At 37.8% G+C, this 23,547-nt stretch overlaps 1 protein-coding gene across 2 annotated transcripts in view; it reads right to left on the bottom strand.

The window, feature by feature from the left end:
• Positions 1-23,547, bottom strand: part of LOC124161883 (protein THEM6) — a 102,378-nt gene that overhangs the window by 3,602 nt on the left and 75,229 nt on the right. For both annotated transcript variants that reach the window (XM_046538132.1, XM_046538131.1), the window contains 2 exons: positions 11,999-12,232; positions 6,424-6,638 (listed from right to left, as the gene is read on the bottom strand). In XM_046538132.1, the coding sequence (XP_046394088.1) occupies positions 6,424-6,638; positions 11,999-12,188 (405 nt within the window). In that variant the 5' untranslated portion in view covers positions 12,189-12,232. The remainder of the gene's footprint in view (positions 1-6,423; positions 6,639-11,998; positions 12,233-23,547) is intronic.

Genomic DNA, 23,547 nt, shown 5'->3' with positions numbered 1-23,547 from the left:
ATCTGGCCTTTTTCAAATGAGGATAAAAATTGACCATTGCCATTCGTCTAAACTGGGATTTCTAAAACCAAATAATCTGTATATCATGAAGACACTATTGGTGGGTAACGAATCGCAATCAATGCCTTTCGTTTTCTTTGATGAAGGAAACTACCCTATTAGGTGTAGATTTACATTTTGCGTACAAATATTAATTAAAAGGACTTAACTCCTGCTGATTGGTTCCCCCACTCCACCAGTGACGAATCGAAAAATTTTGAAAGCATCGCAAGAACTCGATGAGTTTGTAAGTAGTAAAAAATAGGAGTAATTTAAGGGAAAATAGCTAAGTATGTAAAAGAGCGACCATGTTAGATTTTTTTCTTTCCTGAACTAGGCACACAAGAAGTTAGGAGACGTGGGCTCAAATCTCAGTCTAGATAACTGGAGAATGTTGCATATTCCCCATTTGGCGTTCACCTCTTTCCACCTTTGCCAATGGCTAAGCAGAGAGGAATTTGTTTCATGCAACACACATTTTCGCCATGAGTTCAACGGCACAATATTTCTCATTTATAATGTTTGAAATATTTGAAAGGGAAAGGATCTAGTGGTTTGTATGAGAGGCAGAGAAAGTTAATATGCTCATTCCATAAAATATTTTCTTATCCAGCAGAATAAAATTGACCTAAATAATCTACCTCCAAGGCTTAGTCTAAAAAAATAAGTAAAAAAAGGTATTATGTGAAATTTCGTACTTAAAATTGCTTCATTGGTTGTTTAAGCATAACTATAGTACACTTTTAGTCACAATTTCCATCACTATAAGAACTAATATATTATTTCACTTGATCTCGGAATATCCATCGCGTTTGGGTGATGTAGCAAATGAATTCATTATTTGAAATCTTGTGAGGCAAAGGACCACATGATTTTGTACCCCGGAAATGGCACTGAGCTGCCAAAACCCGGTTGATATTCAGCGTTGAATTTTTAGCGGTGTTTCCCAATGGCTATTAAAATCATCCGTCGTGAAAGTCACGCCTAAGAACATGTCTCGTATTTTTGCTATGGTTTAGAATCGTGTTGTTTTTGTAAAATATCTCAATGTATTCATCCGAACAGCTTGAGATAAATGCACAGTTGGAAAGCTGGGATATTTTGAATAGGGTGGTTTCCTATTATTTTCTTATTGCCTAAATCGAAAGATTATTACTCCTGGAGTACGTATTTCACGCTTTTAGATTTTTCAATTACGATATCTATTTTTCGCGATTAAATTAAAAGTGAAAAATTTCAAGCGCGCGAAAACGCGACGGCTAAGTATGAATGCTGGGATAACCCCGTGTGACGTCGTTCTGATTCCCTCTGCCGCAGGTGAGGTGACCTTGGGGCGAGGCTTTGAGCGTTGATACGACGCAGGATGCTAGCAGGTAGCAGAGTACCCTGCTACGAGGTAGCGCTTGGCTTAAATAAGGATTATTAATATCTTATCAAACGAAGAAAACTTTCTGACTTTAGCCAGTTTGAATAGGTGATTATTAAGACATGTTTCCCTGAGCTCTGTGCCTCATGCATGTATTGGTAATCCCAGACGATGTAAAACTCCTATCTACTCGTGTAGAAACTAGGTCCCTGTGACGTCACGTGGAGTGGAATCGTATCGGCGCCAATCTGGCCTTTTTCAAATGAGGATAAAATTGACCATTGCCATTCGTCTAAACCGGTATTTCTAAAACGAAATAATTTGTATATTATGAATACAGTAATGGTGGGTAACGAATCGCAATCAATGCCTTTCGTTTTCTTTGATGAAGGAAACTACCCTATTGAAGATGTTTTCTCTGGGAATTTGAAGCTGCCTTACTTTGGTAGCTGCCTCTCGTATTCATCGACGACCGTAATCAGGTGCTCTTGTTCCTTTCCAAATGCACCTTGCCCTTGGATTGGAAGGCCATCGGCTTTGCTCCTTCTCTTAAGGGAATTGCACTCACCAAGGGCAACAACCGCTGACGCTTAAATACTCTCGAAGCATCTTACACATGATCCACCCTGTTCAACGACCGAATTCAAAATTCACACCGCACCCTGCTCCTGGTGCACGTGGTTGATTGTACCACAACGCGTCAATTTGTAGATTCTGATTTTACTGAAACAAAAACTGAGTAATTTTTAACGAAAATTAAAAAAAAGTAATCTATGCAATGAAAAAGACACGCATACAAGGGAAAAACAGCAAGTGTCTCAGAACTAGCAATTTTTTTACAGCAGGGGAATGAGATATCTTGACAGGGAAATGCAAACTCGGTTAACGATTACACATTTTGCCATTCTTAAGTCATTTATTTTTATAAAAACTGAAATCTTAATAATAAACACACTTTTCAATGTTTGTCTTAACAAATTCTTTACTTCCCTTAACATGTTAATACTAACGGTTACAACTTTCGTTATGCAATAGAACTTTTTACATCTATTACGTTGGAACATAGACTTAAGGCCTGGTTACACGGTACATTAACACGTACAAGTTAATTTAAGTTTGCGTGAATGATTTTGGTGGACTGGTACGGAACATGTACGAATGAATGAACCAAATTAGAACAGGTTCTATTTTCCGTTCATGCATTCGCACAAATTGGGTGGTAACACGGTACATTTTGTGTTCATTCACGCGTTCATACATTTACACATTAACCCGTGCGTGTTAATGTATCGTGTAACCAGGCCTTTAAAACTAACTTGGGCCAATAAAAAACTGTGTAAATACTAATTTACACACTCTAAGGGCTTAAAAGCAGTGTTCGTGTGGACTTGTGGCGTTAACCTCCGTGAGTTACCATAATGACAATTTCCTGATGATAGGGCATACTACATATTGAAAGTACTTGGTATTTTATAGTTCCGAATAAGAGACGGCAAAGGTATGGTCGGCTAGTGATCTGATTTTACAAAGCCAACTGGGTTGAATCACTGAGAGAAAAAAGAATGAGGAAAAGAACATTCGCATTCACATTTTTTATAAAGGAGTCTTCCGTCATGAACTGAATTATCGGCAAGCGACTCATCTCCACTGACCCAATAATGCGACGTTAAGAGTGTGCAGCTTTACTCTATTGAAAACAAAAAAATAAATTAATTTGGTACGTTCCACACTCACTATTCATTTCCAAACATTGTTTATCCCTGTGTTAGTGAGCATACGCTTTAAGCGAATAGTTCGTTACTACAAAGAAAACTGACTAAACGTGTCCTCCAAGGGCGTACCCAGGATCATAACTAGGGGGGGGGGGCAAGCCAAGATGTGACATTTTAGAATGGAAAAAGTGAATGAAACCAACATTTTAAGAAAATTATAAAAGCGCTTTATTTGTTTATGAGATTATTTCCTTGAAAAATAGTTTTATTTTAGTTACATATCTTATACTAATACTTATAATTTTTCGTGGGTTCAAAGAAAATTTGTCGAATACTTTCGTTTCGATTCCGTACTGCTTTTGCTTAAAGAATTTTGTGATTTTTGCTGCTAGGGTTGGGGGGGAAGGAGCTGCCCCACCCACTGCCCCTCGCTGGGATCGCCAATGGCGTCCTCTTCCAACAGTTTTGAACAAATTATGCGTCGGAAAAACAAAAACCGCTCGAGTCGCGCATTCTTCCGCAGCCGCCACCTGAAAAATCTGTGGCCCGCCGCACGTGTGCGGAAGTGGCACTCGGTTGACGCTGGAGAATTTCCGAAGCGATTTCGCCTCTGTTTTAGACTCGCGCACAAACGTCCAATCTGACTCAAAATAACAGTGACGAATTTCCAAGGAGTCATCGGCTTTCGATTCGCGATGAGGTGGGGGAGAGGCAACTTCCCGAAACGAGGAAAATCCACGACAGATGACGGTGTTTACCCCATTAGAATGAACTACTCTCGGCGTCAGAATGATGTGACGCTGTACTTTGCAAATTTATATCTGGACTTCAGTGCATGCCATAATAATTAATAATACGTCATTTTAAAGGAAATTTTATTTTTAATCCTGATTAATTTTTTTAAATGAAAAATTCAAAAATGTGGACACGCGAGTGCAATAAATGAAACCGCGCACCATGAAATTAGCCGTTTTGTCAACTTCATGAAATTTGTAACTCAACCTAGGGAAAACTACTACGTCTACAACATTCATCGTCCACAGTAAGTTGTAAACATTTATGTAAATTACTAAAATGTCTTTTGCGTATTTTTAGAACGCATATTTTGTTGTAAAATAACGATAATGTTTACACACTATCTAGTCCTACAGTTTACTCCAAAAGAAAAAATAAAATTGATAGAAACATTTATTGATTTTTCTATGATCTATAACCTATAAAAATATTGATATTTGTGAATGTCAATAGCTTCTATTAATGTCATGTTGCCAAACGGGGCCGCGCCGGGTCAGTGCCAGTTACCGGGAAACGAAGTTTCGCACGCAATATGAGGCAACGCAGCATTCGTTCGCTCCGGCGTACTTTTTAATGCCCATATACAATCTTTACGACCTCAAAGTAATGCATTTTAGGATCATAAAAAAATTGAAAATAAATTATATTGTTTCCATCAATTTTCTTTTTTCTTTTGGAGTAAACTGTAGGACTAGATAGTGTGTAAACATTTTCGTTATTTTACAACAAAATATGCGTTCTAAAAATACGCAAAAGACATTTTAGTAATTCACATACATGTTTACAACTTACTGTGGACGATGAATGTTGTAGACGTAGTAGTTTTCCCTAGGTTGAGTTACAAAGTTCATGAAGTTGACAAAACGGCTAATTTCATGGTGCGCGGAGTCATTTATTGCACTTTTGATTTTTTCATAAAACAAAAAATAAATCAGAATTATGAATAAACTTTCCTTTAAAATGACGAATTATTATTTATTATGGAATGCACTGAAGTCCAGATATAAAGGGTCTAGCAGGTTAAAATGGTGAAAAGTGCCCCCCGATACATTGAGATATAAAAAATATACACTTAAAGTGCATCCAAAATTATGTTTACCCAAAGTTTCAGGCCTCAACAATGGAAAATAACTCCAGAAAAAATTGAAACACGATTCTTAGTTTTTTAACCAAATCTCCAGTTTTTATTTTTGTAAAATCGTTTTCTTGATTTTAAAATGTGTATACTATTATAGTCTACCATCCTGATTTTTTTTTCAAAATTTTTGAAGCAAAAACTAAACTTTTACATAAGTTTGAACATTTGAAAATTAAATTAAAAATTTTAGGAAACAATAGACACGCCGAAAAAATATATGTTATTACCCCTATCTTAAAGTATAATCCTATTTTTTTTCAAATTTTTAAAATTGGTGAAACAGGGTCAAAAACACGAATAACTGCTTTCTGCCATTTGCATCTATATATTCCAGGAGGATATTTGATTTGATTGTTGAGAGCAACGATTGTTGATCAGTTTCTAATATTATTGATTAAGAATAAACATTAACATAAACAATTCCCTTTATGATGCACTTTAAGTGTATATTTTTTATATCTCAATATATCGGGGGGCACTTTTCACCATCTTAACCTGCTAGACCCTTTGCAAAGTACAGCGGCACATCATTTTGACGCCGACAGTTGGAGGGGAATGCCTTTCTTAGGCGGGAAAATTGAGAGGGCCTGTCACCTTCATTCGAAAAAAAACGTTTTCTAACGTATCAGTCACTATTATCAGTCATCATACCTGAAGATTGGTTTGATGCAGCTCTCCTCTCAATGCTCTCATCAGCTTATCTTCAAACATTGATATAATTTTTCTCTTTCACATCCATATTTACCTATTACGTACGAGTATATTTTATTTGGGGTCCTCCTATTCCATTCTTGACCATCTACTCGACCCTTAACGACTGTCTTCAATGCATGGAAATTGGACGATAAATTTAACACGTAGCTTATCTCTTGCGGGCTAATACGTATGTTGACTTGTATCCTAGCGATTGGAGGGCCGCTATTTATTGCGACCTGTGGGAATCGATGGAACCATGGGATTGGAGAATCCTGTGTAGAGTATATATGCAAATAAGGGTAGCAACGGTGTCTCGATCAATAAAATTAATCGCTTGACTTGCTAGGATTACTGATTGATATCATTTTTTTTTCATTTTTCCAGTGATATAACCTTGCATGGATTCACTGTATAGATTACTAATCGTTGGCAATTTTTGCCTTGGCATGCATGCAAACATTATATTTTGTTGCTATACGTAATATTTTTAAGACCGTGTGGTGTGATTGTGGGAATCCCCTTGTACGGTGGTGATTGGTCAACCCCTGCCAAACACCCGAGAGGTGGCTCGCAGGGTATCATGCAGTTGCAGAATATTTAAAGCTATGTATTCTGAGCTGTACAGTGTATTTATGTGTGGGGTGGACATCCAACTACGAGTGGATGTGCATTCTCACCTTGGATGTGATCTTGTAGAGTGTGAACGGCCGGAGGAAGCGTCGATATCTGATGGTGGCCGCACCCTGCACCACGGCACCACCCTTCTCTCGGATCTTCCGATAGAGACCACTGCGCTCGTAGAAGTCCACGCGGGCAAAGTCCAGCTCCCTGATGTACCTTGCGTTGTTCATGTGGTATAGCAGCGTGTCTATATCCGTCGTTATGCACATGCCTGCAACAAGGAACAACATCCATTGTTAGAATGAAGACATTTTCTTTTCAGGAGGCTCCAAATGGGATGACGTCACAGCTTCTCATTACCTTCCCTCTCGATCCCTTATCCATTAAAAATAACTTATCTTAACATATCCATTAAAAATGTCGAGTTTATGTCGTCAGTTTGGGTGATTATGAAATCATTTTATGTCAACGTTCCGTAATGAAATGGATTCTGTCGTTTTCAGGGATACAGGAAAAGAATCACATGAGAGCAAAACACCTACAGCTTATAGCTTGATTGTCAAAATCAATATAATTTTATGAGCTATAATTTTCTAAGAATTTTTTATGTTGGCACATCATTATTGCTTCTTCATATTAGGATGAATCCTCCAACGAATGCAGAAAATGGAATACATTTAATAATAACACTAAAATAACGTTAGCCTGATGTTTCCATGGACCAAGAAAAGAGACCTCTTTGAGGCAATATGTACAACATGAAAGCGACATTCATTTTTTTGCGACAAAATTGCAGTTGGATATCGGTATATATGAAGTAGCAATAATGATGTAACCACACAAAAAATTCTAAGTTTCCCTCTTAAAAGGTTATCGATTTTGTTGAATAAGCTCTGTGATGTATGTGCTGTACCCTCTTATAATTATTTTTATGCATCCCTGAAGATATAATCGGTCAAATTCCGAAATTTTATCAAAGAATTATAATTAGATCGCCGAAATTGATGACCTACGCTTGGCATTTTTAATAGTCGCATATTTATCCAAATTAGGGTATTGTTAGGAAGTTCAATAAGCGACTGTGTATGGCGTGCGAGTAATGGCTCACTTAAAGGACTCATTTGAACGGAGATGGTCCATTTCCATTGTGTCGTCGTCGTTGCCAAGAGTAATGATTGACTCAATGAACGATTCATTGGAAGATCCTAAAGCTCTCAAAATGTATTAATTTTCATTCGAAAATACATATGAAATGACCCCTCTCCGGCTTGCCCTCAGTGAGGTCGTTAATTCAGACCCAAAATAGCAATTCATAAAAAATCTTTTACATTATTTCTACTGTATAGATACCTTTTTCTCAACTTATACGCAACCGTACTCTACAGATGAGGTACCAAAATGCACAGAATTTATCAGAGAACATGCGACGGCATATCTTACTTCCTAAATATTGCCATTGTTTCCTAAAATTGGTTTTTAAATAAAAAAAAACAAAAATCGGTAAATATTCCTTACGTTAACGGCGCACAAACTGATACATTTGTTCATTTGCAACAATATCTCGCATTCATACTCAAATAACTTTTACCAAAATGCGGCTGATTCCACATTCAAGTCTCCTGTTGATTCGTAAGTATGAGTCATCATGTGAGTTTAACAAAGGATAGTGTAATTACTTCCAATGTTGTGTTTAAAGAGGTTCTCTGACCTCAATTTGTACATGAACATTTCAATTAAATTTGTACATAAGACCCTGCCTTTTTTTCTACATTTTAAAATTAGAAACGCGCCTATCCCTCTGTGGACCTGCATTGAAAAGAGCGGGGGAAGCCCGCTGGGAGCGGGCGCAGCACGCTCGTAAATTTAAATTGGACCAAGATTACGCTAGGAAACCCATATACCCCCATTCTCTCGTAATTTTAAGATAAGATAATTCTCCGCCCATTTCTCATGAGTTGGTTACTCCGTTAAGAGGTCATGATCATTTCGTTCCTCGTTCAGGGAGAAATTTTCACTAAGGTAACGAATCGCTCACAGCAGTGTAAACAACTATAAACAACACAAATTCCACTCATAAGGCCGAGGTGAATTGAAGAAGGTAGTTCAAGTTGGCAATGAAAAATGCCAGATTACTTCGGAATTTATCAATGCAAACCTACCTTAATCGGTATAATACTGTAATAAAAATACTGATTGCACTGACTAATGTAAATTATACATTACTGATTACTAAAACCATGTAGGATAAAATAAGCCCTTTCTGATATCAAATATAGTACGCCATAAAATAGGAAAGCAGTCGTCACAAGTGATGTAAAGAGAAGTGAGATATTGCGTGATTCGGAACGTTGAGTGGGTGTAGCATAATTTGGCAGTGTGCGCCACAGTCGGAGAAATTCTGTCTGATGTCTTTGCCGTGGGCTTCACAATTCTTCACTGAAAAGTCGTCGACATTAGAGAAGTATGTCGGAGCGGCCGTTTGGATTTAAGTGCGCTGCGCTGGCAACCGCCCATAAGTGTCAACTGCTGTGTTTCCATGGAGCAACACGCATGCGTGTCAGGTATATGATATACTGCGTAGCCACAAAGGTATTTCTCCATTTAAGTTGCCTCAAGTTTGAAAAAGTAAAACTGAGTGACGAAATTTAGTAATAAGTTGTGTAAAAAAATTACGAAAGCTGAGCAATTTGTAAAAAAAACCTGCTACGAGCGAACAGTTATCGTTACACGAATTGGGAGCCGCTAAAGACTTTTAGGGTAAATGCTGGACTGAGTTTGCTTGAGAAATTAATAATTAATATCATTCAGATCGAGGTAGTGAACTATGTAGAACCTTGCAATGTCTACATCTGCGTATCTACATACTGCCCACGCAAGCCGCCTCGATATGCGTGTGAGGTTCGGCAGAAACGATAAATGATTATAATACTTATATAATTTATTTACTCCTACATTCAAATAACAAAAACTAAACAAAAAATAACAAAATATCTGCCAATAAAATAAAAAAATAAAATAAAAATGCAGTAATAGTGAGTGTTTAGAAGTATTTGAATAGACAGATATATTTTGCCTAGCGGATAGTCATGGGAATTCATTTTCCCCCCGAACAATAGAGGTTTTAATACATTCTAGACATGGAACTTCGCAAGAGCATTTCCATTCCGGTAATTGAGGTAGTTGGTTTAAGTGAGGATTACGATACGAAACATTTCCTGTGATGCTTCATGGGAGTGTCTTCACGGGAGTAGCGTTGCGCTACCATGCCACACGCGACAGGGGGAGAAAGTGAATGATATGTGTGTTCCGAAGGGGGGGAATAAAATTTCTCGCGAGGCCATTCGGTCGTCGGAAGTCGGAGCCGCCGTGCGACGCGTGAGGTCAGTCAGCGCCATCATCATCGGATCGCGATGGCAACGATAAACAAAGTGACGAAGCCTTGAGGAAGAATTTGCGCGGAGTTGCGGTACCAATGAGCAAGTTGAAACGATTTGTGACGGGATTCATCTACATCTGCATATTTCCCTACAAGCCGTCTCAATAGACGTGTGGCAGGGGATGTTAGGACACCAGAGCCATTAACAAAGGAAAAGGGATGCTCAAAGGAAGTTCCACTTAGCATTTATTGGAATCTTTAGTCGTCGTGAGAAAAACGAATTCCCACACATTTCTGTTCGGCAAAATGTCTGTATTAATTTAGCTGTCGGACCTGCATATATTGTGTGGTTCTAATATGGTGTTCTCTGAGTCATTTTGAAAGATATCTTTTCTCAATCGCTCTAGCAATCTAAGCATAGCGCGCTGCCACCGAGTCTCTAGCAGTTCATAGCCGAATTCGTTCAACATTGAGAAACGTTTTCTGTACGCCCGCAGCAGTTTTTGGCGAATCGCTCAGCTTTCCTATGTATTTCATCACTTTCACGGCTTAAGTCTTTGACTTAACTGCAAACGCGTTAGTTACTAAAAAAATAAGTTTGACCTCTTTCTACTGATTTTTTAAGGACACAGTGGTGTCAAATCCGATATAATTAGGTGACGAATTCTTTTATTATCCCTCGAAGTGCAGGGAAAGTCACTTTTTCATTTCGCGCATAATATTTTTTTTTCCTTTTATCGTCATCATGAATCCATTGTGCCCTTGATTTTCCTGAAAATAAAAAGGTCCTTTTTATTAACTGTAATTAATTAAACTAATTAATTAAAATGCAATCTCCCTGAACCAAATATTCAAATTTAATTCAAATACGAGTAGAAGGTGCGCATTCAACACCTTGGATCTTTCTAAAAAATGTGAAATATTTCTATCACTATTTTATGGATAGAAACTTGAAGACAAGCATTGTTAATATTTCCTTCGTGCCAACTTGGCAAAGATTGACTTATATTTATATAATTTGATATTATATTAGATAAATTGACATAGATTATGTAAACAACAGCCCATTCTACTTGCACAACCTTAATGTTGACTATTGCTGTTATATGTTAGTCAATTTTGGGAAATACTAATTATTTTTATTAGATATTGCCGATTTGTTTATTCAAATTTGTTTTTATGCTTCATTGTGATATTCAGAAGAAATTCAACAATGCTGGAGTTATGAAAAAATACATCGTCAATAACATCTCTATTCACTAAATGGTAAGCTGATTTTTGTTCTCATTATAGTACTTTTCATGGAATTAAAATTGATAAAGTCGACTCAATTTCGTGATTTTAAACAACTTTTGAAATTTATATTACGCTTCCCATTCAACTTCATTCTTTTCTGGTGAAAATAATACTAATTTTTTTTTCAACATAGAGAAATATTAATTATTTTAGCCTTATTACTGTTGAAATAATAGGCATTTGAAGGTTTCTCCATGTTAGCAAGCAAGGCGATTTTTGGCGTTTCTTTACCTGGCTCCTCCTTCATGAACAAAAGTTAGAGAGCTAAAATTGGTACATTTTAAAAGATTTACATGGATATACCGCATAAATATTTTTGAGAAATATGCAATAAGATGACCCTGCATCTTTCAAGTATACCTGAATGAATTTGGATGGAGAGCCCGAGAATAGACTTTGTTGTATCAAGAATATATCGTTTTTTTTGTTGCCTCCGTCCTCATCAACTCGCAGTGCGTGTGTAGTCTTCAATCTTAGTGACTACCCTTGACATTTTTAGACATTATTTCCACGTTTTTTGATTGAAAATATCTGTATTTGGCGTCATTTATCGCATGCATCGAGTAAAATGAGGCTGTGTATTGGGGGACACGATAAAGTGTCATTTTCTCGGGTATTTAAAGCAATACAGCTGACATATTTATTTTGAAGTATCAATCAAACCCAAAAGTTATAACCCATTGCAAAAGATAAGTGCTCGCTCAAACTAAATTTAAATTATTTACATTTTTAACATTTTTCGCCAAAAATTTCGAAATATTAAGTCAAAATGGCGCACAGAAGATATTAACCGAGTTTGAAAAAAAAATCATATTTGCAATACCCATTCGGGTAAGCAAATTTTGCCGGGTATCACGATTCGCTCCTAAACAAAATGTGTAGTGGCATAACGTGGCACTCCAGCGTGTACCAGTAGCGATAGCACGTGGGCGCTTACTCATCAATGTTTTCACACTCACCGTAGACGGATGTTGGTGATAGGATGCCGACCCTTCGCTTGCATCTGGCGACGAAAGCGCAGAGGAACATTCGCAGGAAGTAGTGCACCTCGAACGCTGAGTGCAGGAAGAGGAGGAAGAGCAGGAAGCCGGATACGACGTAGCACGTCGTCTCCATGGTGCCGCCCGACGACGCCTGGCTCCCTTCCATTGTCTTCTGGCTCGACTGCTGCGACCGCTGCCCCGAGCCCCTCTCTGTGGAAACCAATCAGAAAACAAAAGAGAAAACATTAATTGAATTGCTCTAAAAATGTATTTGCCCAATATCACTTCAATAATATTCGTCAACAGTTGTCAATACGGGATATATGAATATTTTTATCTTAAAATAGGACTAAATTAATGGCTTACGTCACATAATATAGTTATTGGAGTCAACAACCCTAATATTTAGAAAAAAAATTACTTTTGGGTTTCATTTTTCGATGTACATGGAAATTACACGGATTATATGAAGAAAATACTTTTTACATGGCGTAGCAAAGTCACTAATGGACGTATCAGGATGAATTTAGTTTTGTAGAAAATCCTTCAAAAATTAGCTAAAACATTTCATGGATCTTATTCTCATTTTATGAGTCTATTTCCTGAAAGCCTGAGTTTTAGCAAAATGGAATTTTTCTCTATTTTCCCAGTTTATATCTCCAAAAATAATATTCGGAAGTCGTTTAATTTTTAATATTCAGGTTACTGACACCGATATGCATGAGAAATGTCGTTTTAAGCATCAATTTTACTTCGTTATTCAAGAGAAAACGGTCTGTTATTGACTGCGCCACCATCATGGACTCCATCTTGAATGTTTCACATCCAGTCGAAAATTCGGACTGGCAATAGGGAAATTCGTATTGATCAGCTGAAGTACCAGCAGAAACCATATTAATTTTTGTGATTTTTTCCAAGTATTCCTGAAAATTAGATTTAAAAGGCCTTCATTTGTAAGTATGCTGGTTGCTGACCCCAATAACTATTAGTTATGACGTTTAAACCATAAATTTACTCCATTATGCAAGAGAAAACGGTATTTTATTGGGTGCACCGCCATCTTAGAATCTTGAAAGTTTCACTATAGGCAAAAAATTCGGGCTGATAATAGGAACATTCGTGTCTACTAGTTCACATACCTGTAGAAACCACATTTAACGTTTTTGTCTCATGAAAAGCTTCTCGCTTCACGTTTTTCAAGAATCTGTTTTAGGCTACGTCACCATTGTGGCAGTTGGACCAAGCGGCGTGACGTAAGAGGTCAACCTGGCCCTATGACGTCACGCTTTTTAAACATTATTTCACATGGGGAGCCTATTCTGACATGGTTGCTTCGAATTACGCAATAATATCATGACCCACGACGTTAATGACAGTAATTATCCAGAGTAAGCTCCACGTGACTCCTCATGAAAAACTTTTTATGCTGGGAACAATATTTTGCCGCAGCGATGCACCGCTGTTCACATGATCAAATGAATTTGATAAAGTGCACAGATTAGAATTATTTCCCTATATTTCCGTTTCCCTCGCAAGGAGATATATCCTAAGGGGTACCCTAATTATTAGGTCATTCTGTTATTAGACAGTAGTTTTATATGCATCTTAGCATGTCCTTATTCTGAGCTTACTTTAAGTTTCTGGCCTGATCGCGTTCCATTGTTCCGTGATTGCTTGGCCTGTGTCTGGCAATCAAGGCGTTTCTGATTATGGCTAGGACGATCCAGTTGGCAAAATCAGATATATGATGATGATATGCAGGATTCCCTGGAATGTTCTGAGGGAAAATCGCCTATGCTACCCGTTAGAGAAGAAGAGACAAGCCCTTTTCCATGGGAGGTGTGTTTGTGATGTGCCCTTCGGATGTTGGGCTCTCTTCTCCCGCCAATCTGATATTTGTTTTTCACTCTCCTTTAAAACCTTTCTCTGCCAACGCCACTCCATCACTCTCTCGACTTCAAACGCTTCGCTGGTCAGCGCCATCTTCACCCCTCTTCCTCGACGAGAGTGACCGTGAACTGACCAAACATGGCATCGCTTGCTGACCGACCACCCGAGGAAATAAACACCCCAACAATTTTCAATACGGTTCGCATCAGATTGGGTATCACCAAGGTACAGGTCCAGGTCCATTTTCATTTCCAGATACGACAGAAACGGTTAATCAAGAGAGGTATTTTGGCGAACCGTAAGCGTAAGGCGAAGCGTAAAATTTGATCCCTCGATACTACAGTTGTCTTAATTCTGGTGGTATCAATGTTATAAAATAGCTCAAACATTGATTTATCCGTTAAAAATAACACATTTCGTGTACCTTTGCACCACTAAAGGCCGCTTTACATGGCGAATGATTTCATTCGCATGATCATTCAGCATGATCATTCGCCGTACATGACGGAACAATTCGCGAATGAACCTTCATGCGCATGATCATTCAGTGAAAATTAGAACATGTTCTATTTTGCTTGCATGATCCTGTGAATGATCACGTGATCATTCAGCATGAGCATTCGCATGATCATTCACCGTGTATAGCGGCCTTTAGAGAGATGTAAAAAAATACTCTCCATGTTTATTTCGTAGTGCTTGGTGTAAATGTCACATCAAAAAACTATCAACAGATGTAATTTTTTGCGTTGTTTTTAGCCGGAACTGACGCGGGGCAAACTGTATCCACGGCAACGAAGGGAAAAATGACGTCATAGGCGAAGATGACGTATTCGCAGGTACTTTCTACTTTTCCATTTTGAATTATTAAATACATTGACTTAAAATTAGCCTTGTGGAATCATCATTGAATATTTATTCTTCACCACGACATAATGAGACGATATATTCAAATGTTGCCATTGGTTCAGATCGATCAATCGAAGTAAACAAAAACATGCAACGCCGTGGTTACTTCACAATAACCCTTTCACTTGTTGAGACGCAAATTACGGGACTCTTGTTAGGAGTGGAAAACTACCGCAAACGTTGGGTGATTTTCCATATTATTAGAAGCCAACTTGTTACGCATTCACGGAGGTACTAACTGCACAGAGCTGTATGTAATGAAAGCAGTGACCAAGGACATCGCGTGCATCGTCTATTGTTGCATCATCATCATCGCAGTAAATGAAAACAACAAGCTCCTCCCGACGATAAAAAGTGACGGTCAAATGCGCATCCTCAAACTGAGCTGTTTTCAATATATTACGACTCTCAGTCGTGTTATCTGAAATAGCATTACTACCTGTCGAATATGAAATGGTGCCACAGAGTAGTGTTATACCACAGCTCAAAGAATCCATCGCCAGAGTCCGTCCCGAGGAAGCATGATTTATTTTTTTATTAAATGTTTTTTAAAGTATCCGCAGATTAGAAATTAGAGGCAGGGGGGCTTTAATCAGTCAAGTGTCAGACAGTTCATTTGAATTTACGAAATGTCACACGGTCGGTCGGAATCCAGATTTTCTTTTTACCTAATTTCGAGATATAAGAAGTGTTATTAATATCGAACGCTCCTAGCCACAAAGTTTAATCTCAAAAGAAATCACTCCATTCAGGCGTGTCTTGAATTTCTGGTCCATAAAATTGTATGCGTAAATTTTGAGCCATATAGTCTGTATTTGAAATTTCATCCATAAAATAATATATCAGAGTCCAAAAAGCTGTAACTTAAAATATAAGTCAAGATATCCGTATCTCCGCCAATCTTCTATATTATTTCTACTGTATAGATACCTTTTTCTCAACTTATACGCAACCAAACTCTACAAATGAGATACCAAAATGCACAGAATTTATCAGAGAACATGCGACGGCATATCTTACTTCCTAAATATTGCTATTGTTTCCTAAAATTGGTTTTTAAATAATTAAAAAAAACCGTATATATTTTTGACGTTAACGGCGCACACACTGATACATTTGTTCATTTGCAACAATATCTCGCATTCTTTAAATAACTTTTATCAAAATGCGGCTGATTTCACATTCAAGTCTCCTGTTGATACGTAAGTATGAGTCATCATGTGCGTTTAACAGAGGATAGTGTAATTACTTCCAATGTTGTGTTTAAAGAGGTCCTCTGACCTCAATTTGTACATGAACATTCCAATGAAATTTGTACATAAGACCCTGCCTTTTTTTCTAATTTTAAAATTAGAAACGCGACTATCCGTCTGTGGACCTGCATTGAAAAGAGCGCGGGAAGCGGGCGCAGCACGCTCGTTATTGTATATTCGCTTTGTAAGCTCGTTTTTGATTCTTTTTTTATTATGAATTTCCGGGTTCCAAGGAGTTGACCTTAATATTCCAAATTCACTTGTTCGAGTGGCCTCGGGAGCTTAAAGAAATAAAGTGTTGAATTGAAAAATTGCGAGTAATCAGAAAATATTTGGTTTGCAGTTGTAATTCTCTTGCTGGACGAGATATGTCCTCCGTAATAATTAATGTTACACGAGGTATGGAATACGGTCAATATTTACGGAACAAGCAATAGCAGAGACTGAGTTAAACTTTCCGAAGCGAAAAATTTCCTCCTATCATTTATTTATGCTGATTTTTGGCCGAGGTATGGCTTTGAGGACTGTAATGCTGGCATAAAATTTTATTGACGTAAGTTTTCCTGGATATCACACAATTACTTATACCACTTATTTCTTACAGAGCACGACGCGGGTTTCAATGAATCATCATCATCTTCAGGCGCAAATTATGATTTAATAAAAAAAATTGATAAATCATAATTTGCGCCTGAAGATGATGATAATTCATTGAAACCCTGGTCGCACTCTGTAAAAAATAATTGGTATAAGTAATTGTGTTATATCCAGGAAAACTTGTAATGGAATACCTCAATGTTAATCAAGAGTTAGTGAATTCTTTGACGTAATTTCAGATGCGATTAAACGGCTCAAATTTCATACATACGATTACCTGAGCTAGAAATTTAAGATGCGCCTGATGGAATGATTTTTGAAATACAACTTTGAAGGAAGGAGGTACTCGCCGCTGCATTTGCTCTGGGCGCTCTCGAGTGGGTGTTATAAAAGTCACCTTCCTTCCACTGTGTGTTAGTAGGTCGCATAGACCTTGTAACAGATCGATGGGGATGCATGCTCTTTTGCCGCTTCCTAGACGCGCTCGACAACGTGCCTAGCGACTCCTAGCGAAGCAGTACATGTTTATACCCATTCATTTTTACCCATGGAGGTTGTGAACATCTGGATGTTTCCGAGTTATTGGCGTGGTCAAAGTTCCGCCATCTTGGATTGACAATGTTTAGACTTAAGTCTCCGACTGATATTTGGAGGTGCCTAAGTTTTGTTCGGAAAATGAACTACATCAAGTGAAAAATGCTACCATAATCAATATCATTTCGCCGGTGATTATCATAGGATTTTTCCTATCATTCGCGATACTTCAATTAATGTGGAAACACTGTATCTGTTAGCCACTATATTGGTGGGGATATCGTTGAAAATATACTTTTTACTATGAGTGCTAGATTTCCGTTGGCTATAACAGGATTAAATACCAGTATAAGTGCTGGTAAATGACTGGTTTACTCCCGTAAAATTTTTTTTGCAGTTGAGCTGGTTGTAGAACGTAACCGTGGTGTTTGATAATAATTTTTCCCTGGGAAAAGATGTTTGAGTCATAACTTCGCGAAGCCTAGCAATGAAGTAAGAAAGAAAGGTTTAAATGTTGCGTTCCATAGTCTATTTTAATGTATTGACGAGTTATGGCAAAAAAATCACCAAATAGTTAGCATTGACCCTTATGGGATTGTCAATGTTTTGGTCAAAGTGGGCGTGGCTTATCCTACCCAAGCACCCCCATTCCGGCCACACTGCGCTCAACAATCGGAACCAGTGTTGCCCCCTCCCGTATATTTACAACCTCATTGTTTTTACCCCAACTCAAGGGGTTCTCTACTTCCCTAATGCTGTGACCTTTTCAAAGGAGTTCCAAGTGCTGTTGTGGTGAACGAAATGTCATTATCGTAATTTCCATCTGTCCTCAGCCATAATTTAACAAAGTTATATAAAGTTCATACGTAATTGGTTCAAAACTAATAAGATAAAAATTTTGCCAGGAATATTGTTTGAGGTTTCATGTTGAGGTACGACGTTGTCAAAGTAAATCCCCTAATTTATATTATAAGGTCTGACAGAAATACTCACTCTCTAAATTATACTGCAATTTGGAAAGAAAATTAATAAACTCCTAAAGGTATGCAGCTGGTTTTGGGACAAAATGTGTAGAGATTGATTTAACGCATACTATGTTTGAAAAACATCATTAGTCATAAATTTTATTTCACCCGTATCATATGAAAGCAAGAAAAATTTAATGCCTAACTATTTTAATAAATTTTCACGGAATATGCATCTTCTACGAGCTGTAGGACACAGTTGTATCTTATCAGTGTGTCTAAGATGCCCTATCATGTATGTATCGTCGTAGAAAAGAGACTATAATTACCTTGAAGACACACAGACAGAAATACGACTCAAAGTAATTTATGTTCTTCCCACTCACAATCAGTGAGAAGAAATGAAAGGTCACGACTCCCGGAACTTCAATGGACTGTAATTCTGCGATTTAAGAAAACAATTTGGAGACGATTATTCGCACAGGTCACGCCATGAAGTGAAAAAAAACTAATTTTCACTGATTCCCCCTAAATGATGCAATTTTCCGCAAAGATAATCCGTCAAGCCCGAAAATTGGTTTGTACTCAGATACCAGAATGCAGATATCAGTTGGATTCTTTTGAGGATACGCAGCCCTTTTTTTAATTGCGTGACGTCTTTCAAATGTCTAATTATTGTACTTAGTAATAGCATTTATAACCATACGAATCCCATAAACTAAATTTCTAAAAGTGCGAGGTGTCACGGGGAAATGAACCGGCCCCATCTACTCTGGATGGGTGGTATTGACAAGCCTATGACTTAGTATGTGGTGAGCTTTATCCAAACCATCCTTTTGGTTGAATAAATTGAGAATAGACATCTTCCAGAGCGACAAAGAGAACATAATATTTGAACCCCATTATATTCTTTACGTCCACCAGAAACGATAAATCAATCCTTTCCAATCCAGAGCTTCTTCTGGGAGATATTATATTTCAAGATTTCTCATTTTATAAATGAGGAAAATTTCTACTATTCCATAGTTATTGCGGCAGCTATATACTTCGCCATTGAACTTTATAGTACAAAAGAATCCGTAGTGTTTAAATATTTCCTGAATAGAGCTGAACATATATTCATTTTTGTTGTTGCTTAGAAGTAGCATTGTTATTCTTTTTAACATAGGTTATAATGGGTCAAGAGAGATATTTTGCCAAACGGAAAGGCATGACAATTCCTTTTCCCCCCGAAAAATTAAGCGTTGAAATAAATACTTGACGGAACTTCATTTGAGGAATTCCTTTTCATTGGTAAACGACTGGTGTCCCAACATCCCCTGCCACACGCCTATTGAGGCGGCTTAAGGGTTGGTATGTAGATGTAGATGAATGAGTGAATGAATATTTCTATTGGACCAGCAGACTTTAGTTTTCAAGCATAACCATCTCAAAAAAAATCATATAGCAATTCTTTTAAAAATTCACGAAGTTGAATTGGCTTGCGGCGGATGAAAGATAGAAAAGAGATGGGGTGGACCTCTGCTCAGACTCTCGTTTGGCGACATTGAAATGTTTACATAAATGCGAGTTGTTTTCCTTGAAGCTCCTATCATCGATACGACAGCATCTCAGAGTATGTTGAAGGCACTTGTTATGAATGATGATCGAGAGAACATATATGAAGGTATTTTCGTTTTGTGGACAGCTGTCACTCGAAGTCGCGATGACAACAAGTGCTTAATACGCAGAAATAGACACCACTTTGTTTGGTAATTATAACTGGGTGAACTCTCATGAATTCATTTTTTCATATAGTTGTTAATCCAATATTGGTATACTGAAGTCCTCCGTTTCTCCCTAGCCCGATTATCTAGTTTTGCTATTGCTTCGACCATGTTTAAGGAAGGCCATTTGTTCATGAACATACAAAAGAAGGTACGTAAAGAAAAAGCTCATTATAGAATAGAAAAGATGGGATTTCGTATAATTTACTTGCAAGAAGAATTGACTAGAAATTCATTATTTTGGTTTAGCTACGCAATCTTTATTTCCTGTATCCGATTGAATGCAGCACTTAAAATTTAAAATAACTCCTCCAGTTTTGTATTCAATTTTCATTGGTTGAAAAACCAAAATTACCCTATCTTTATCCGTGAAGCCAATCGTGAATTTTTGTTACAAAGAGAACGCATACCTCACATTCGATTGGTTGATGTTGGTGACGGATTTCTCTCTTAAAACGTATGACGGATCTCGATTACTCCTTTCACTAACCCACCCCAAAATTCCGAGAGACATTCAGTGCTCACGTACGCCGGGAAAGAGTCTCTTTAAAATTTAACCTCACTATATTCTCTTGTGTAATTTCATTAATTTGAGAAGCAGGAAAAAAATTGAGAAAGGGGTCTATTCTGTGTTCTGCGAACATTTCAAGATGATGGCCTAAGTTTACGTCACCAAAATAAAACAAAGTACGATCGATGAGTCCCCTTGATTTCGTTTCATAGAGATTCGCTCTTTCACTCAAAAACAGCTGATAGATGTAAGAAGAAGCCTAAAAGACTTAATGCTGTTCCAAATTAAAAAAAAACTATAGCTCAGTCTCATAACAATGATTGACTTCTATTGTTGTGAGACTTGGGTTTATGCGTTTAATTTCTATTCTCATTTTCTTCTTTTTTTTATTATTTTATATTATAATATTTTGGTTTTGCGCTTCTCGCTATGACCATTTTTTATATTGTTTGCCTAATAATGTAAACATATTACATGCCTAACATTTTAGCTGGTAATTACTTACTTATTTGTGTTATGGGATTGTTTGAGACTTCATTAAGCGGGAGAGAAAACTTTAAGATGATAATAACCACATGGTATAGAGTTGCCATGGTCGAGATGACGTAATTGCGCAAAGAAAGGGAACTCGAAACTTGAGACGTACACACGCCAACATTCGTGACGTAATGAGTCATTTCACCGCTGCCAAAACAAGTGCGAAGCGAAACCGGAAAAAAGTTCGACGCGACGACATTTGCGGTCGCTTGACCTTGTTTCTTGGGCTCCAACTCTCACTTCTGGAATTACACGCGAAGGAAAATAAAAGTTGGCTCTCGGTCGTTGCCCATAACTCTTTATTCTTAAAGCGGCTGGATCCTGCTATTCAGCGCTCTTACGGATTCTGTGCCCCTGCCAAACATTCCACTACGTTTTTATATCAATGGACGAATTGAAAAAAAAGGAATGCATTCAACGGTTTCATAAATATTTCTTGTAATTTTGAACGTATAGTCACGTTTTATTATGGAAATTGACGCATAAATATTGCAAATTGTAAATGAACTGACCTTCTAGGCCTTGCTAATGCTTCCGCGATGATTTGTAGATGCCCTCATGGTTTTCGGGTTTGCTGATGACGTCAGTAACGCCGAAAACAGAGCCAGCATCTTCAGGTCAGATGTGGAGTTTGAAGCAATTTGGGCCCGTTTATATGTGCCGAAGTGATCCCAATAGTGGTTGTATTTCAGTCCGGTTCGATGTGATTGGCCCAAGCCAGTCGACTGACTTAAATATTTATTCAAACTCCACTTGTATACCTTAAAGACCGTTTTACACGGGGCACGTACTTGCACAATCTGACTAGTGTACGAAGGGACAGTCAAAATTGCGTCGTGTAAAGCGGTGAATTGCTAGAACACATGCGAGAATGCGTGGACGTGAGATGGTAAATTAGCCCCTGTTCTAATTTCGTTCATGCATTCGCGCGATTCGACGCCATTTTAGAAATTAATGCAGCTCTAACCTGCACAAATCCATGTAAAACGGTCTTAAGATTGCTGGCGGGGTTACCGGTAAAACTGTCGTCATCAGGCATGAAACAACGCGGTGGAAACCCGAAAAACACGAGAGAACTTATCTACCACTTGGCAAGACGTAGACGATGACCATTAACGGGCCGACTACATATGTTCTACATCTACATCTACAAAATACCCTGCGAGCCACCTCTGTTATGGTGTTTGGCAGGGGGTGATCAATTACCAGCATGCAGCATACAATTGGTCTCCCAGATACACACCACACGGTCCAAAAAAACGTCACGCATACTAAAAAATTATACTGCCATATGCTGTTAGAAATAATAATAAAATTCAGAAATATGCATTGAGTTTTATGCAAGCTAGCAGGGTAGTATTTATGAGTTCTAACGCTGCCGTTATAATCTCTTATTGGTCGTGGAAAAAAAGACATTTTGAATCTGTCTGATCTACAGTCTATCTCTCTTATTTTATTATTTATGATCTGATCTTCCTTAGTATGTTGGCGTCCGTAAGATGTGGTTAACTTCGTTAAAAAAGACACACACAGCTCTTGAATTTATCTAGAAGGTTTAGTCTATTTTTCAATCTACGGTCTGACAGATATTCCCACCCGAGTTTAGCTAAGAGGTCAGTTACACTAAAAATGTTGTGAGGGCCGGACTGGTCTTAACTGATCCCACGCCCTGCGTTCGTCATTCCTTTGTATTTCAGTTGTTGAGTTGTTTGCGTGTTTGGGAATTTGAAGATAAGAAGCTAGGACAACCATAAAAGCTAAATACCACAATTATATTGCTACAGTAATCGAAATGTTACTATATGATAAAATTTCCCTCAAAACATAGATTATTAGTGTTTTATTAAGACAGTAATTATACATGCAGTATCACTACATTATTATCGTATAATATAGGTTCTTATAACCAACCCACCAATGGGGAACATGCATGAAATTTGATCATCATGCTAGTAAGTCTCACTGAATAGACAATTTTCTCACGAGTCCAAATATATAAGCCAATTTTCTCCTAGTATTCCACAAACGTCATTAAATGCTAATTAAAAGTGCTCGAATGTCGCCCGAAGTCACGTGACCTGAAACGCCTTCTGACGTCATCGGACGGTGCACCATTCACTTCGCTAAGAGAGTAGAGCGGTAGAGCCTTGAATGCAAGCTATCGAAGTAAAAATATCAATTATTTTCGCTAAATTTGCGTTTGAGCCCCTGCATAGACCGAATTTCTATTCACTTCCTAAGTCTGTCATCAGTGGTTACCGTACCGTGACGTTACGCTCCGATGACGTCGTGTTTTCAAGCAGCCGATGAAGATTAATTTTTGAAGACACATAACTCAGCCAAAAAAATATTATTCATCCGCCAGATTTTCGGCAAATACATTTGAGGTATGGACCTTCATATTATAGAACTTTAAAAAAAATTGTGCATGTTCCCCATTATAAAAATCCATACCTAACTTTAATTACTTTTCAAATAATTCTCGTAACTCTTCATTAAACTTTCGAGGTGTTAGTGAACTGGGCTAGGCGAGGTAATGCATTACTAGGACGCTGCGTGGAGTGGG

This window comes from Ischnura elegans, chromosome 7 (genome assembly GCF_921293095.1).
Source record: "Ischnura elegans chromosome 7, ioIscEleg1.1, whole genome shotgun sequence".
Classification (NCBI taxonomy): Eukaryota; Metazoa; Arthropoda; class Insecta; order Odonata; family Coenagrionidae; genus Ischnura; species Ischnura elegans.
The sequence above is the reverse complement of the archived record's forward strand: the minus strand, read 5'-3'. Positions and strand labels throughout refer to the sequence as shown.